At 38.7% G+C, this 13,090-nt stretch overlaps 1 protein-coding gene and 1 pseudogene across 4 annotated transcripts in view; one reads left to right on the top strand and one right to left on the bottom strand.

Annotated features, from left to right (window-relative positions):
• Window positions 1–13,090, bottom strand: part of CDKAL1 (CDK5 regulatory subunit associated protein 1 like 1) — a 708,317-nt gene that overhangs the window by 509,117 nt on the left and 186,110 nt on the right. For all 4 annotated transcript variants that reach the window (XM_032424786.1, XM_032424785.1, XM_032424783.1 and 1 more), the window contains one exon: window positions 12,425–12,473. In XM_032424786.1, coding sequence (XP_032280677.1) covers window positions 12,425–12,473 — 49 coding nt within the window. The remainder of the gene's footprint in view (window positions 1–12,424; window positions 12,474–13,090) is intronic.
• Window positions 6,581–9,445, top strand: LOC116644870 (annotated as a pseudogene).

Below are 13,090 nucleotides of genomic sequence, written 5' to 3'. Positions count from 1 at the left end.
AAAACAGCTAATAACAAACATAAAAGAACTGATCAATAATAATACAATAACAGTAGAGGACTTTTAACACTCCATTTACCTCGATGTACAGATCATCCAAACAGAAAACCAACAAGGACAGTGGCTTTGAAACACACATTGGACCAAATGGATACAACAGATATATTCAGAACACTCCATCATAAAACAGCAGAATGTACATTCTTTGCAAGTGCACATGGAACATTTTCCAGACTAGATCACATATTAGGCCAAAAAACAAGTCTCAACAAATTCAAAGATTGAAGTCATACTGTGCATCTTTTTGACCACAACGCTAGGAAACTAGAAATCAACTCTAAGAAAAAATCTGGAAGAGCACAATACATGGAGGTTAAATAACATGCTATTAAACAGCAAATAGGTTAATCAAGAAATCAAAAATTACATGAGAACAAAATGGTCCAAAATCTTTGGGATGCAACAAAAGTCATTCTAAGAGTTTATAGCAACACAGGCCTACTTAAAGAAGCAAGAAAAATCTCAAACAACCTAACCCTATACCTCAAGGAGCTAAAAGAAGAACAAACAAAATTCAAACCCATCAAAAGGGAGGAAACAATAAAGGTTAGAGCAGGAATAAATAATACAGAAACTAAAAAAAACCAACAGAACAGATCAATGAAACAAGGAGCTGGTTCTCTGAAAAGATCAACAAAATTGATAAACCTCTAGCAAGACTCATTAAAAAAATGAGAGAGAAAGGACCAAATAAACAAAATTACTACAGAGGAGAAACACAAACAACTGTAACAGAATATTATGAAAACCTATATGCCAACAAACTGGACAACCTAGAAGAAATGGATAAATTCCTAGAAACATACAACCTACCAAAACTAAAGCAGGAAAAAATAGAAAATTTGAAGAGACCAATCAATCACCAGCAATGAAACTGAGCCAGTAATCAAAAAACTCCCAAAAAGCAAAAGTTCAGGACCAGTTTCACAGGCAAATTCTAGCAAATACTTCAAGAAGAAATAGTTATTTTAATAGCTATTCTTCTCAAACTGTTCCAAAAAAAAAACAGAAGAGAAAGGAAAGCTTCCAAATTCATCCTATGAGGCCAGTATCACCCCAATACCAAAATCAGATAAAGACACCATAAAAAAACAGAACTATAGGCCAGTACCTCTCATGGATATGGATGCAAAAATCATCAGCAAAATATTAGCAAGCCAAAACCAACAATATATTTAAAAAATCATATACCATGATTTATTGAGATTTATTCCCAGATGCAAGAGTGGTTTAATATTTGCAAAAGAATCAACATGATACATCACATCAATAAGAGAAAGGATAAAAACCATATGATCATTTCAATAGATGCAGAAAAAGCATTCGACAAAGGACAGCATCCATTCATGATAGAAACCCTCTGCAAGGCAGGTCTAGAGGGAACATATCTCAACCTAATAAAGGCCACATATAACAAACCCACAGCCAACACCATACACAATGATGAAGATGCAGCTTTACCCTTAAGGTCAGGAACAAGATAAGAATGTCTACTCTTACTAATTTCATTCAACATAGAACTAGAAGTCCTAGCCACAGCCATTAGAAAGCATAAGAAATAAAAGGCATCTAAAAACTGGTTAAGGAAGACTCTCACTGTTTGCAGATAACATGATACTAGATATAGAAAACCACAAAACCTCTATCAAAAAACTACTAGAACTGATAAATGAATTCAGTCAAGTCTCAGGATACAAAATCAATGTACAGAAATTTGCTGCATTCCTATACACTAATAATGAAGCATCAGTGAAATTAAGAAAACAATCCCATTCTTCTCTTACTTTGCTTCCCACTCTGGAAGCAGTGGTATTGAAGATGGCTGGTTGCTGTTGTTATGGGTTTGAGCTGCATTTAGCCATAAAACAATCTTGTTAGAAAAAGTGGGGAGGAGGGGAACAGGAGGAGAGAGGAAGGCCTTTTCTTCCTCTCACCAACATTGAGATACATCTCAATTGGTCTCTAGCCTTGTTTGTAGGGATTCTGTTGGTGAACACCAGGAAAGGAAAGTGGGATGGCCTTCAGTTTGTACCAGCTTAGCTAGCATTGCTGACCAACTGTTTCAGGCTCTGAAAATAAAAGATAATCCTGAACCCATTAAAAAAAAAAAAAGGAAAAAAGAAAAAGAAACAATCCCATTTATATTCACACCAAAACCAATAAAATATCTAGAAATAAACTTAGTCAAAGAGGTGAAAGATCTATACTCTGAAAACCATAAAGCACTGATGAAAGAAATTCAAGATGACACAAAGAAATGGAAAGACATTCCATGCTCATGGTTTGGAAGAACAAGTATTGTTAAAATGTGTATACTACCTTTCATCACTAGTCATTAGGGAAATGCAAATTAAAGCCACAGTGAGATACCACCTCATGCCTATTAGAATGACCATCATCGAACTACATAAGAGATAAATGATGGTATGCACGTAGAGAAAAGGGAAGCCCTGTGCACTGCTGGCAGGATTGTAAATTGATACAACCACTATGGAAAACATTATGGAGGATCCTCAAAAAATTAAAACTAGAAATACCGTATGATCTAGCAATTCCACTTCTAAAAATATATCCGAAGGCGATTAAAAACACTAACTCACAAAGATATCTGCATTGCCATATTTAAAGCAGTATTATTTATAAGAGCTAAGATACAGAAACTACCTAAGTGTCCATCAATGGATGAATGGGTAAAGAAGTTGTGGTATATATTCACAATGGAATACTATGCAGCCATACACAAAAATAAAAAAATCCTACAATTTGCAATAACATGGGTGGACCTTGAAGGCATTCTGCTAAGTGAACTAAGAAAGACAAATACTGCCTGATCTGACTTATATGAGGGGATGGAGAAGAGGAGGAGGAGGAAAGAAAAACCAAACTCATAATAAAAGAGATCAGATTTGTGGTTACCATAGGCAGGGGGTCAGTGGAGGAGAGAAGAGAGAACTGGAGGAAGGTGGTCAGAAGGTACCAACTTCCAGTTATAAGGTAAATGGGCACCAGGGATGTACTGTACAACCTGATGACGACAGCTACCAGTGCTGTATCTCATCCAGGAAAGCTGTTAGGAGAGTGAATCCTAAGAGTTCCCATCACAAAGAGAAAATTTTCTTCCTTCTTTCCTTTTGATTGTTCCTATATGACAAGGTACAGGTTAGCCGAACCTACTTTGGTAATCATTTCACAATATATAGAAATCTAACCATCGTGCTGTCCATCTTCAACTTATACAGTGATGTACGTCAATTATTTCTCCATAAAACTGGAGGGGAGAGAAACATCAAAGAGATCAATGCATCCAAAACAGAATGAAAAGGGGGCAGAGTTGAAGAAGAGGAGAGGAGAGGAGTGGAATTGCAGGGGAAGCAGCTCACACTGACCCCTAGAGGCCACTGTACAAGTTTGCCCTTTACTCTGAGGGGGGGTTGGAGGAGGGTGTACCACATAAGTCAGAGTAAAGGAGGGACATGGTCCCACCTGTGTTTTAAAAAAAAAAAGAAAATTTGCAAGAGTTAACATGAACAACCAATTTTCACAGTAGGTGATTCCTTGTCAATATTTAAACAAGGAAGGATGGGGCTAAATTTGCAGACAGATCGGTGGGACCACTAATAGGAGGGCTGGGTCATGGGAAGCCTGAGAGGTTCAAGCTGAAAGCAATTTCCTTTCCTTGTTTTGAACAGTCAAATCCAGTGAACCATTATAACAGTGTGTTATGTGAAAACTCTAGTAAGACTGTCAAACTAACAAACTATTCAACACCATGTACCCTCCCTTGTAGCCCCACCCCAGAATGAAGAAGCAGAAGTTAATGAAAGACCCAAGACTTCATAAAAATTAATTCCATTAATAATAAAAGGTGGTTCAAACCTGTAAGAAAATGCATCTTTGAACAGAAAAGGAAATGTAAGTGATGAACATACTAAAGCAGTGTAATTAAAGACAAGCCAAAAACATATAAAACAATTCTGAATCATGAAGCAGCAGAATCCACCTGGGGGGCACACTGTTTATTTTAGTTTTAAAAGCTTTAAGAAAAATATTTGACAAAATGAAAGATACAATGGATAAAAAAATTCATTCTAGAAATAATGTATATTGAAGTATAGGGGGCAAATAAGTAAAGTTAGAATCCTATTGCTAATCTGGGGTAACCAGCAGGAGGGGAGAGTGAGGAAAAAGAAGAGGAAAAGACAAACTGACACATTTAAGAAGGTGGCAAAATGCAATGTCTGCAACACTGTAATCATGTATTAACATGGTACATAAACTTAAAATAAACAGGTTCATTGAAAAAAAACTAAATCAACCACTGCCATAAATTCCTGGCTTCTTTAGTTATTACAAGATAGAAGTTATCACTTACTTAATTACACCAATGAGACTGGGAAGTAGTCCCAATATTAAACCACTGTGCAACACTTTCCAGCATATTCAGACTATATAATAACTGTGTCAGCGATTACACATATTGAGAGAATGCAGAAGTGTCCCTTCAAAGCATACTTTGAAAATCAATAAAATTATTTTATTGAAAAACAAACCCTGTGAAAGTAGATGTGCTTATATGGTCCAATACCATCCCAGATGGACCATGTTACATATCCAAGCTCAGTTCACTTACTCATTAAGTTTGGAAAGCATCCTCAAGTAAATCTCCACGGGATGTTTGGGTGGTTGCTCAGTTATTAACATTTACAAAAACCGCTTGATAGAGTTTTGCCTTCCAGTCTCAATTCACAAAAAGTTTATACTCTGAATTCGAACCAAATGCAAAGTACAAAATCTGACAGAGTGAAGATGAACAGCAATGTGTTAAATAAGAAAGAGCTATTTGGTGAAGTACCCTGGGAATTTAGGTCAGTCTAATCCAAGATTGCATCAATTACTGAGAAGTTAAGGGAAACAGAAAATCAATTAAACTTGCACATTGTGCCATACTGGGAAAGTCTTGAATTACCGACACTGGAGGCATCTGGAATTAGACTGAATGAAATACCAGCAAACATATTAATAACAACGGAGACCTCTTTTATTAGAGTTTGACTGGGGAAGAAATATGACTTACTAGTAAAAATATTTTTCTAATTTCAATAGGCAATATTTACTTGCAATCATTTGTCTTAAGTTATCCAGTAGACTACTTTTGCAAAGACAAGAATTTTTTTAAAGGATTTTTTTTTGGTTTGGAGGATGTAATGTACACATATCAGAAGAAATACAAATTTATATTCCCTTCAGAGTTTTCATACAAAAAAAAAAAGTTTTAGTGACCATGTAAACCAAGACTAAGGTACATGAATATTTTAAAAGAAAGAAAGAAATGTAAATCCTTTAAACTCTATACATCTTCCCTCAGAATCGGTTATATGCCTTGCTGAATTGTCAAGATGATACAGAAGAAAATCCTAAATTCATTATAATCTGTTCTCTCCTAAAGCAAATGCTATAAATGGATGGAATTTTCAGGCCACTATTAAAATAGGGAGGATTCATTCAGAGTAACTTGGAACTTTCCATTTTGCTGCAACCGAGACAGATACAAATGGAATGTGCTTTATATGGTTTTATGTTAATCACAATAGTTAAATGCTTTGGGCATCAATGTAGCTTATTAATACATTTTAATGTAAAGCAAGAAAAATGCAAACAGGCTGTGGCAGAAGCTGTATGTCCAAACCCCCTTCAAGGAAGACATACGAAGAGAGCCCAACAGGAATCAAATGTGGAAACAAGACAGTTGTGGCAAAACCCTCTTGTCAGGCTGTATTCCATCTGGCCCTTCTGGGCAAAGACTCGCTTCTCCACGGAGCATTTATCAATCAGGATCCCAGCAAAGCAGATGGCACACTGCATAATTGAAGAGGTTTTAATAAAGGGACTATTTACTAAAGTTTGGCAAGGTTAGGAACACCAACAAGAGACAATGCAATACTCTCAGGCTAGCAACAATGGGGTGCTATTTCCACCCCTGGGCCTGAAAAAGCAAAGGAAGGGAACAGTTAGAAGAACCTGGAGAAAGAGATGAATAGAGTGGGCCACCTGACAGGATCTGTGGCCGCCGCTCAGGGAAGCACAAAACCAGCAGAAGCAGGGAAGGAGAGAGTGAGAAAGCGTAACAAATACTCCTGTCTCACACTCGAGTCACACCTCCAACCCCCAGCTGGAAAAATCCACCTAGACACCAAAGAGCAAGGGTCCTACTGACGCCACACACACAAGTCAGCCTCTAGCAACACACGTCAGGTGGGGAAAGGGTCTGTCAGGGAGACAGACGCGTCCACTCACAGGCAGGACCCTCAGGGAAACACAGAGCAAGCTGCAAACAGCATCACATAGCACACGGGGCTTGAGCAAAGGGTGTACGTATGGAATCAGTGGAAGAAAAAGTGAGAAAAAGAACAGGACGGAGGACAAGACCATGAGGTTCACACTAAGAAGTCACACCTTCGTTCGACAGGTAACTGGCAACCACTGAAGGTACACATGCAGGAGTGTAAATAACCCCGGAATGATGGCAGCAGCGGACTCAGATGGGGAGGAGATTTGCTTCCAACAGTCAGATGATTCCAGCAGTCTGGGTATTAAGGAGGTAGTAAGAAATAAACAGTAACAAAAACTGATCCTGTAGTATGTCCCAGGTATCTCAAAAGTCAGATCCATTTAATCCTCTCCACTTTGAACTAGGAAAACTGAGCCTCAGAAAAGCAACCTGTGAAAGTCAACCAAGGACTAATTAGCTGCTATAAATGCCACATTATTTCACTAACTTGTGCTTTCTAAATGAAATATTGGCACAGAAAATGAAGAACAGAAGTTCACGGACAGGCCCAGATCTCTATTAACCAGGAGATCTTAGATGAGTCATTTGATGGCTTCCCTAGCTCAGCTTCCTTATCTGCAACTAAGAGCACCTACAAAAATTATTTCTTCCATCTCTAAAGTTCTCCTGTTGCATTACTAATACTTAATCATCAGCCTTGCCACCCTCAAGCCGATGTGTCAATGAACATCCCCACCAGCTTCATCTTTAACTCATGTCTCACAGTGGACTCTCCAATTAAATCCAATTTCAATCTCCCCAATAAATCCACTCAAACAAAAACTCTTCAGTGAGAAGCCATCCCCAATCAACTCAACCTGGAGGTGACAGGCCTTCTGTGATATTGTGATATAATAGGAAATATATATATGGTCTTCATCCTCAGTTCCTAATACAGGGCCCCTAAAACTCCTTTAATTCCCTGAATGATAAGGGTGAAAGCATTTTTGGTTACTCATCATAAGCCCCTTTCAACCATATCTGAATTTATGCCAGTGAGGTAACTCTTAGAGAATGGGGGCTGGCTGCCAAAGGAACCAACAATGTAATTGGAGGGTTGGATCTTTGAGCCCCAACCCCAACCTTTGGGAGTTCAATCACCAATGGTCAATGATTTCATCACTCATGCCTATGTAATGAAGACTCCATAAAAAAACCCTAACGATGGGGTTTGGGAAGCTTCCAGGTTGGTGAACGTACTAAGGTGCTGGGAGGGTAGCATACCCAGAAAGGGTATGGAAGCTCCATTTCCATTACCACATAGCTTGCCCTGTGCATTTCTTTCAGTTCCACTTTTCCTGAGTTCGACGAGCTACTCTAGCAAATTATCAAACCTAAGTAGGGGGTCGTGAGAACCCAATTTATAGCTGGTCTGTCAGAAGTACAGGTGACAATCTGGACTTGCAATTGGCATCTGAAGTGGTAGGTAGTCAAATGGAACTGAGCCTTCAACCAGTGTGGTCTGCAGTAACTCCAGACAGTTAAGGTCAGAATTGCTTGGGATAGCCCCTTTGGCTTCCTGAGCAGCACCACGGCAGGTGGGAAGAACAAACACCTTACGAAAGGCAGCAAAAAGGGAGGCAAAAAGAAAGCTGTTGATCCATTTTCTAAGAAAGACTGGTATGATGTGAAAGCACCAGCTATGTTCAGTATAAGAAATACTGGAAAAAACACTAGTCACGAGAACTCAAGGAAGCAAAATTGCATCTGTTGGCCTCAAGGGTTGTGTTTTTGAAGTGAGCCTTGCTGATCTGCACAATGAAGAAGTTGCATTTAGAAAATTCAAGCTAATTGCTGAGGACATTCAGGGCAAAACCTGCCCTACGAATTAGCATGGCATGGATCTTACCAGGGACAAAATGTGTTCCATGGTCAAAAAATGACAGACCTTAATTGAAGCTCAGGTTGATGTCAAGACTACCGATGGTTATTTGCTTCATCTATTTTGTGATGATTTTACTTAAAAATGCAGCACCAACAGGTCCGCCAAATTCAGAAAAAGATGATGGAAATCATGACCTGAGACGTGCAGACAAATGACTTGAAAGGAGTGGTCAATAAATTGATTCCAGGCAACATCGGAAAAGACATAGAAAAGGCCTGCCCATCTATTTATCCACTCCATGATGTCTTTGTTAGAAGAGTAAAAATGCTGAAGAATCCCAGGTTTGAACTGGGAAAGGAATGTTCATGAAGCTTCATGGTGAAGGTAGCAGATCTGGAAATGCTACTGGGGATGAGACCAGTGTAAAGTTGAACGAACTGATGGATATGAGCCGCTAGTCCAAGAATCTGTTTAAAATTCACACATTTAATGGTGACAAATAAAAAATCTTATTTGTGATATTTAAATTTAAAAAATTGCTTGGTGTAGAAAACATACATATTTGGTGCCAGAAGTATTGTCAGTACAGAAAAACATAGTTTACCTTTACCTCCTATGATTTCCTATAGAAATTATATCTCTGCAAGCCATTTGGCAGCCTTCAGACTGCCAAAAACAACTTCGCTGTTTTTTATTAGACTTTATTTTTTAGATCAGTTTTAGGTTCACAGCAAAATTGAGCAGAAAAGTACAGAGTTCCCATATACCACCCCCCCAGTTGTCCCTATTATCAACATCCTCCGCCAGAGTGGTACATTTGTTACATCAATGAACCTACGCTGACACATCACAATCACCTAAAGACCACATTACAATTCACTTATGGTGTTGAACATTCTATGCGTTTGGGAAAATATATAAGGACATGTATCCACAATTACAGTATCATATAGAATACTATCACTGCCCTAAAACATTCCTTTGTACTCTGCCTATTCATCTTTCTCCCACTGCCCCAACACTGGCAACACTGATCCTTTTACTGGTTTTGCCTTTTGCAGAAGTCACAGAGTTGGAATCACACAGTGTGTAGCCATTTCTGATTGGCTTCTTTCACTTAGTAATGTGCACTTAAGTTTCCTTTATGTCTTCTCATGACCTGATAGCTCATTTCTTTTTAGCACTGAATATTCCATTGTTCCACAGTTTATCCATTCACCTACTGAAGAACATCTTGGTTGCTTCCAACTTTTGGCAATTATTGAATAAACATCCGTGTGCAGGTTTTTGTGCAGACACAAATTTCCAACTCCTCTGGGTATATGCCAAGGAGCATGGTTGCTGGATCGTATGGTAAAAGTATATTAGTCCTGTAAGAAACTGCCAAACTGTTTTCCAAAATGGCTGTACCATTTTGAACTACCAGCAATGAATGAGAGTTCCTGTTACTCCATACCCTCACCAGCATTTGGGGTTGTCAGTGATCCAGATTTTAGCCATACAAGTAAGTGTGTAGTGGTGTCTTGTTTTAATTGCATTTCCTTGATGACATATGAGGTGGAGCATCTTTTCATATGCTTATTTTCTATCTATGTATCTTCTTTGGTGAGGTGTCTGATGAGGTATTTGGTCCATTTTTTAATTGGGTTATTTATTTTCTTATTGTTGAGTTTTAAGAGTTCTTTATATATTTTGGATAGTGGTCCTTCATCAGATACACCTTTTGCCAACATTTTCTCCCAGTCGGTGGCTTGTCTTCTCACTGTCCTGACAGTGTCTTTTGCAGAGGAGAAGGTTTTAATTTTAATAAGTCCATCTTGTTGATTAACTCTTTTATAGATCAAGCCTTTAGTGTTGCCTCTAAAAAGTCATCACCATACCCGAGATCGCCCAGATTGTCTCCTGTGCTAACTTCATCACCATTAATTGACTATATATGGACATACTGAGGGGCCATCATGGGGCTGGTCCTTAAGACGGAAGATGAATAAGGCAGCAAAACCCTCAAGCATCCTGAAGCACTACTTCCAGAAACTCAGTCACCCACTAACACAGTGACTCTCGGGTGGGAGAGATGAGAGAAGTCACGGTACAGCTGCATGAATGTGGCATCAGACTCACGAGCACAGGCCCGGGAGCAGGCCTGCCTGGATGCCAGTCCCAACCCTGCCACTCACTAGCCATGCGTCCCGGTGTCTCAGCTTCCTCGTCTGGAACATGAGGAAACTATTTACACCCACTTCACTTCACAGTGCTGCTGTGAAGACTAGATGATGTAATCCTGGTGAAAGGCTCGGCATCACGTCCTATCACACCAGGACTGCACAAGAAATGCCACACTTGTACACTCTCCCAGATGGGGACTCAGGTGCACGGTGTAACAAACTATTCAAAATGATCACTGCTTTACATTTTTAATCATTGTATATCATCTCATTTTGAAATTTCAAAGAAGATTAAGGTATAGGCTAATTCTCACGTTCTATGGTCATCCAATAAATCAAGGAATCAAAATAAATGAAGAGCATGTGGAAGGTGGCAGACACAAGCTAGCAGGAAAAGTGCATGGTTAAAATCTCAACGTGGGAGGGCGCCTGGGTGGCTCAGTCGTGAAGCTTCTGCCTTCGGCTCAGGTCATGATCCCAGGGTCCTGGGATCGAGCCCCACATTGGGCTCCCTGCTCCGTGGGAAGCATGCTTCTCCCTCTCCCACTCCCCCTGCTTGTGTTCCCTCTCTCGCTGTGTCTCTCTCTGTCAAATAAATAAATAAAATCTTTAAAAAAAAAAAAAATCTCAACGTGGTGACAGCAGTCCGTTTTCTTTTTTTAAAACACACAATTCCCACTTATAACAAAACAATTAAAATTTTAAGTGAGAAGCTCAATTCGTGTAAAATTGCATTACTGGTTTTTATTTGTACTAATCTAACAGAGGAAAATGGACTATGAGTATTTAAAAATTAAACCACAGAACTGAGGATAATTTATTTCTCAGTGACTTCAATAAGAATCTGGTTCGAAGAACCATGGCTAATGAAACAAAGCATAGTTCTATTTTCTAGTGTAACTACAAAAATGATATTCAGTAGAATATCAAAACTGAATACTACTTTTAAAAGTATTTGTAGGGGCACCTGGGTGACTCAGTCGGAAAAGCATGCAACTCTTGATCTCAGGGTTGTGAGTTTGAGCCCCATGCTGGGTACACAGATTACTTAAAAAAATTTTTTTTTAAAAAGTACAACTGCAACTAATTAGGTGATTAAAAAAACATGCACATAATGTCAACTGTATCTCAATAAAGTTGCAAAAAAACCCACATAAATATAATCATTTCCACTTATTTATTTATTTATTTATTTATTTATTTATTTAATGTTAGCTGCAACCCAACAAGAGGCTCAAACTCACAACCATGAGATCAAGACCTGAACTAATACGAAGAGTCGGACAATTAACCAGCTGAGTTACCAGGGCATCCCTCATTTCCTTATTTTAAAACTGATTAAATTATGTCTTCCTGATCCGAAATTCAAAATCTATTTCACGCAAATATAAAAATGAGATTAAAAAAAAAAAGGACTATGACCTGACTCATTTATAAGCCAATCAAATATATGCCTCCTGTACTGGATTGGTCAATGCATGAATCAGTCAAGGACAGAATGTTGTAATTCTGTATGTAAATAAATGTTAACTGATACTTTTATAATATAGTTCAAACAATACAGTACTTCCCCCTTCCTACCAGCCAGCGGATACGGTCCAAGACCGCCAGGGGATGCCTGAAACTATGCACAGATAGTACCAAACCCTATTTGTATTGTGTTTTTCCCTATACATACATAGCTACAATGAAGTTTAATTTATAAATTAGGCCCAGTAAGAGATTAATAGCAATAACTAATAATAAACTAGAAAAATTACAACTACAGACTGCAATAAAAGTTACGTGCATGGGGTCTCTCTCTCATAGTGTCTTACTGTCCTGTATTCACCCTTCTTGGAATGATAGGATGGGAAGTGAGGTGACCAAGGTAGGCACTGTGATGTAGGCTCAGGCCACTACTGGCCTTCTGACGATAAGGTAGCAGGAGGATCATCTGCTTCTGGACATCAGCTGACTGTGGCTAACTGTACCCAGAAAGCAAAAGTGTAGATAAGGAAGGGAGGACCACTGCATACATCTGCTTATCCCACCTTCACCAATTACCTTTAATTGTTTCCTCCACAACTTCTACCACTCGGTCTATCTGTTGAACCTAAAAAGAAAACAAATTGTTAGACAAGCAATTTACATGGATAAGAAACATTAATTTGTGTTTACCCTTCTGCTTGAGTCAGTGTATCACATTTCCTAAGCACACGAATGTAGGTTTTCTTTAATTAATGCATTGAGAGATAGTATAAAAAATATTCTGTATTAATGTTTTGTGTTACAGTGAAGTATGAAATTACCACTCTCCTGTCCTCCAACGATAACTGAAGAGATCATAATACACTTAAATAAACTGCCTGGGGTTCTGTTAGCCTAGCCTATCAACATAAACTCAACACATCCTGAGATATAAACTGACGTTTAATTAAAACATGCCTCTTCACAAACACATTCTCTTCTTTTCATTCTTCAAGAAAAACGGCACGAAATGACAACCTACACAAAAGGACATGCTGGTATTAAGGAGATCTACCCCAAATGCTATGCTTTATTATTCTAACACGGAAGCCCCTTTTTAATGGATGTCTACCGTGTGCTGGGCACTATGCTCACGTCGATGGGATACAAAGTCAAATAATAACAGCTCCTACCCTAGACACCAGTGACGAAGGGAGAGTCCCCGGGGTGCCATGGGAACACAGAGGAAAGGTAATAAATTGT

Source organism: Phoca vitulina, unplaced genomic scaffold (genome assembly GCF_004348235.1).
Source record: "Phoca vitulina isolate PV1807 unplaced genomic scaffold, GSC_HSeal_1.0 scaffold31, whole genome shotgun sequence".
Lineage (NCBI taxonomy): Eukaryota > Metazoa > Chordata > Mammalia > Carnivora > Phocidae > Phoca > Phoca vitulina.
This window is presented reverse-complemented; position numbering and strand designations above follow the sequence as displayed.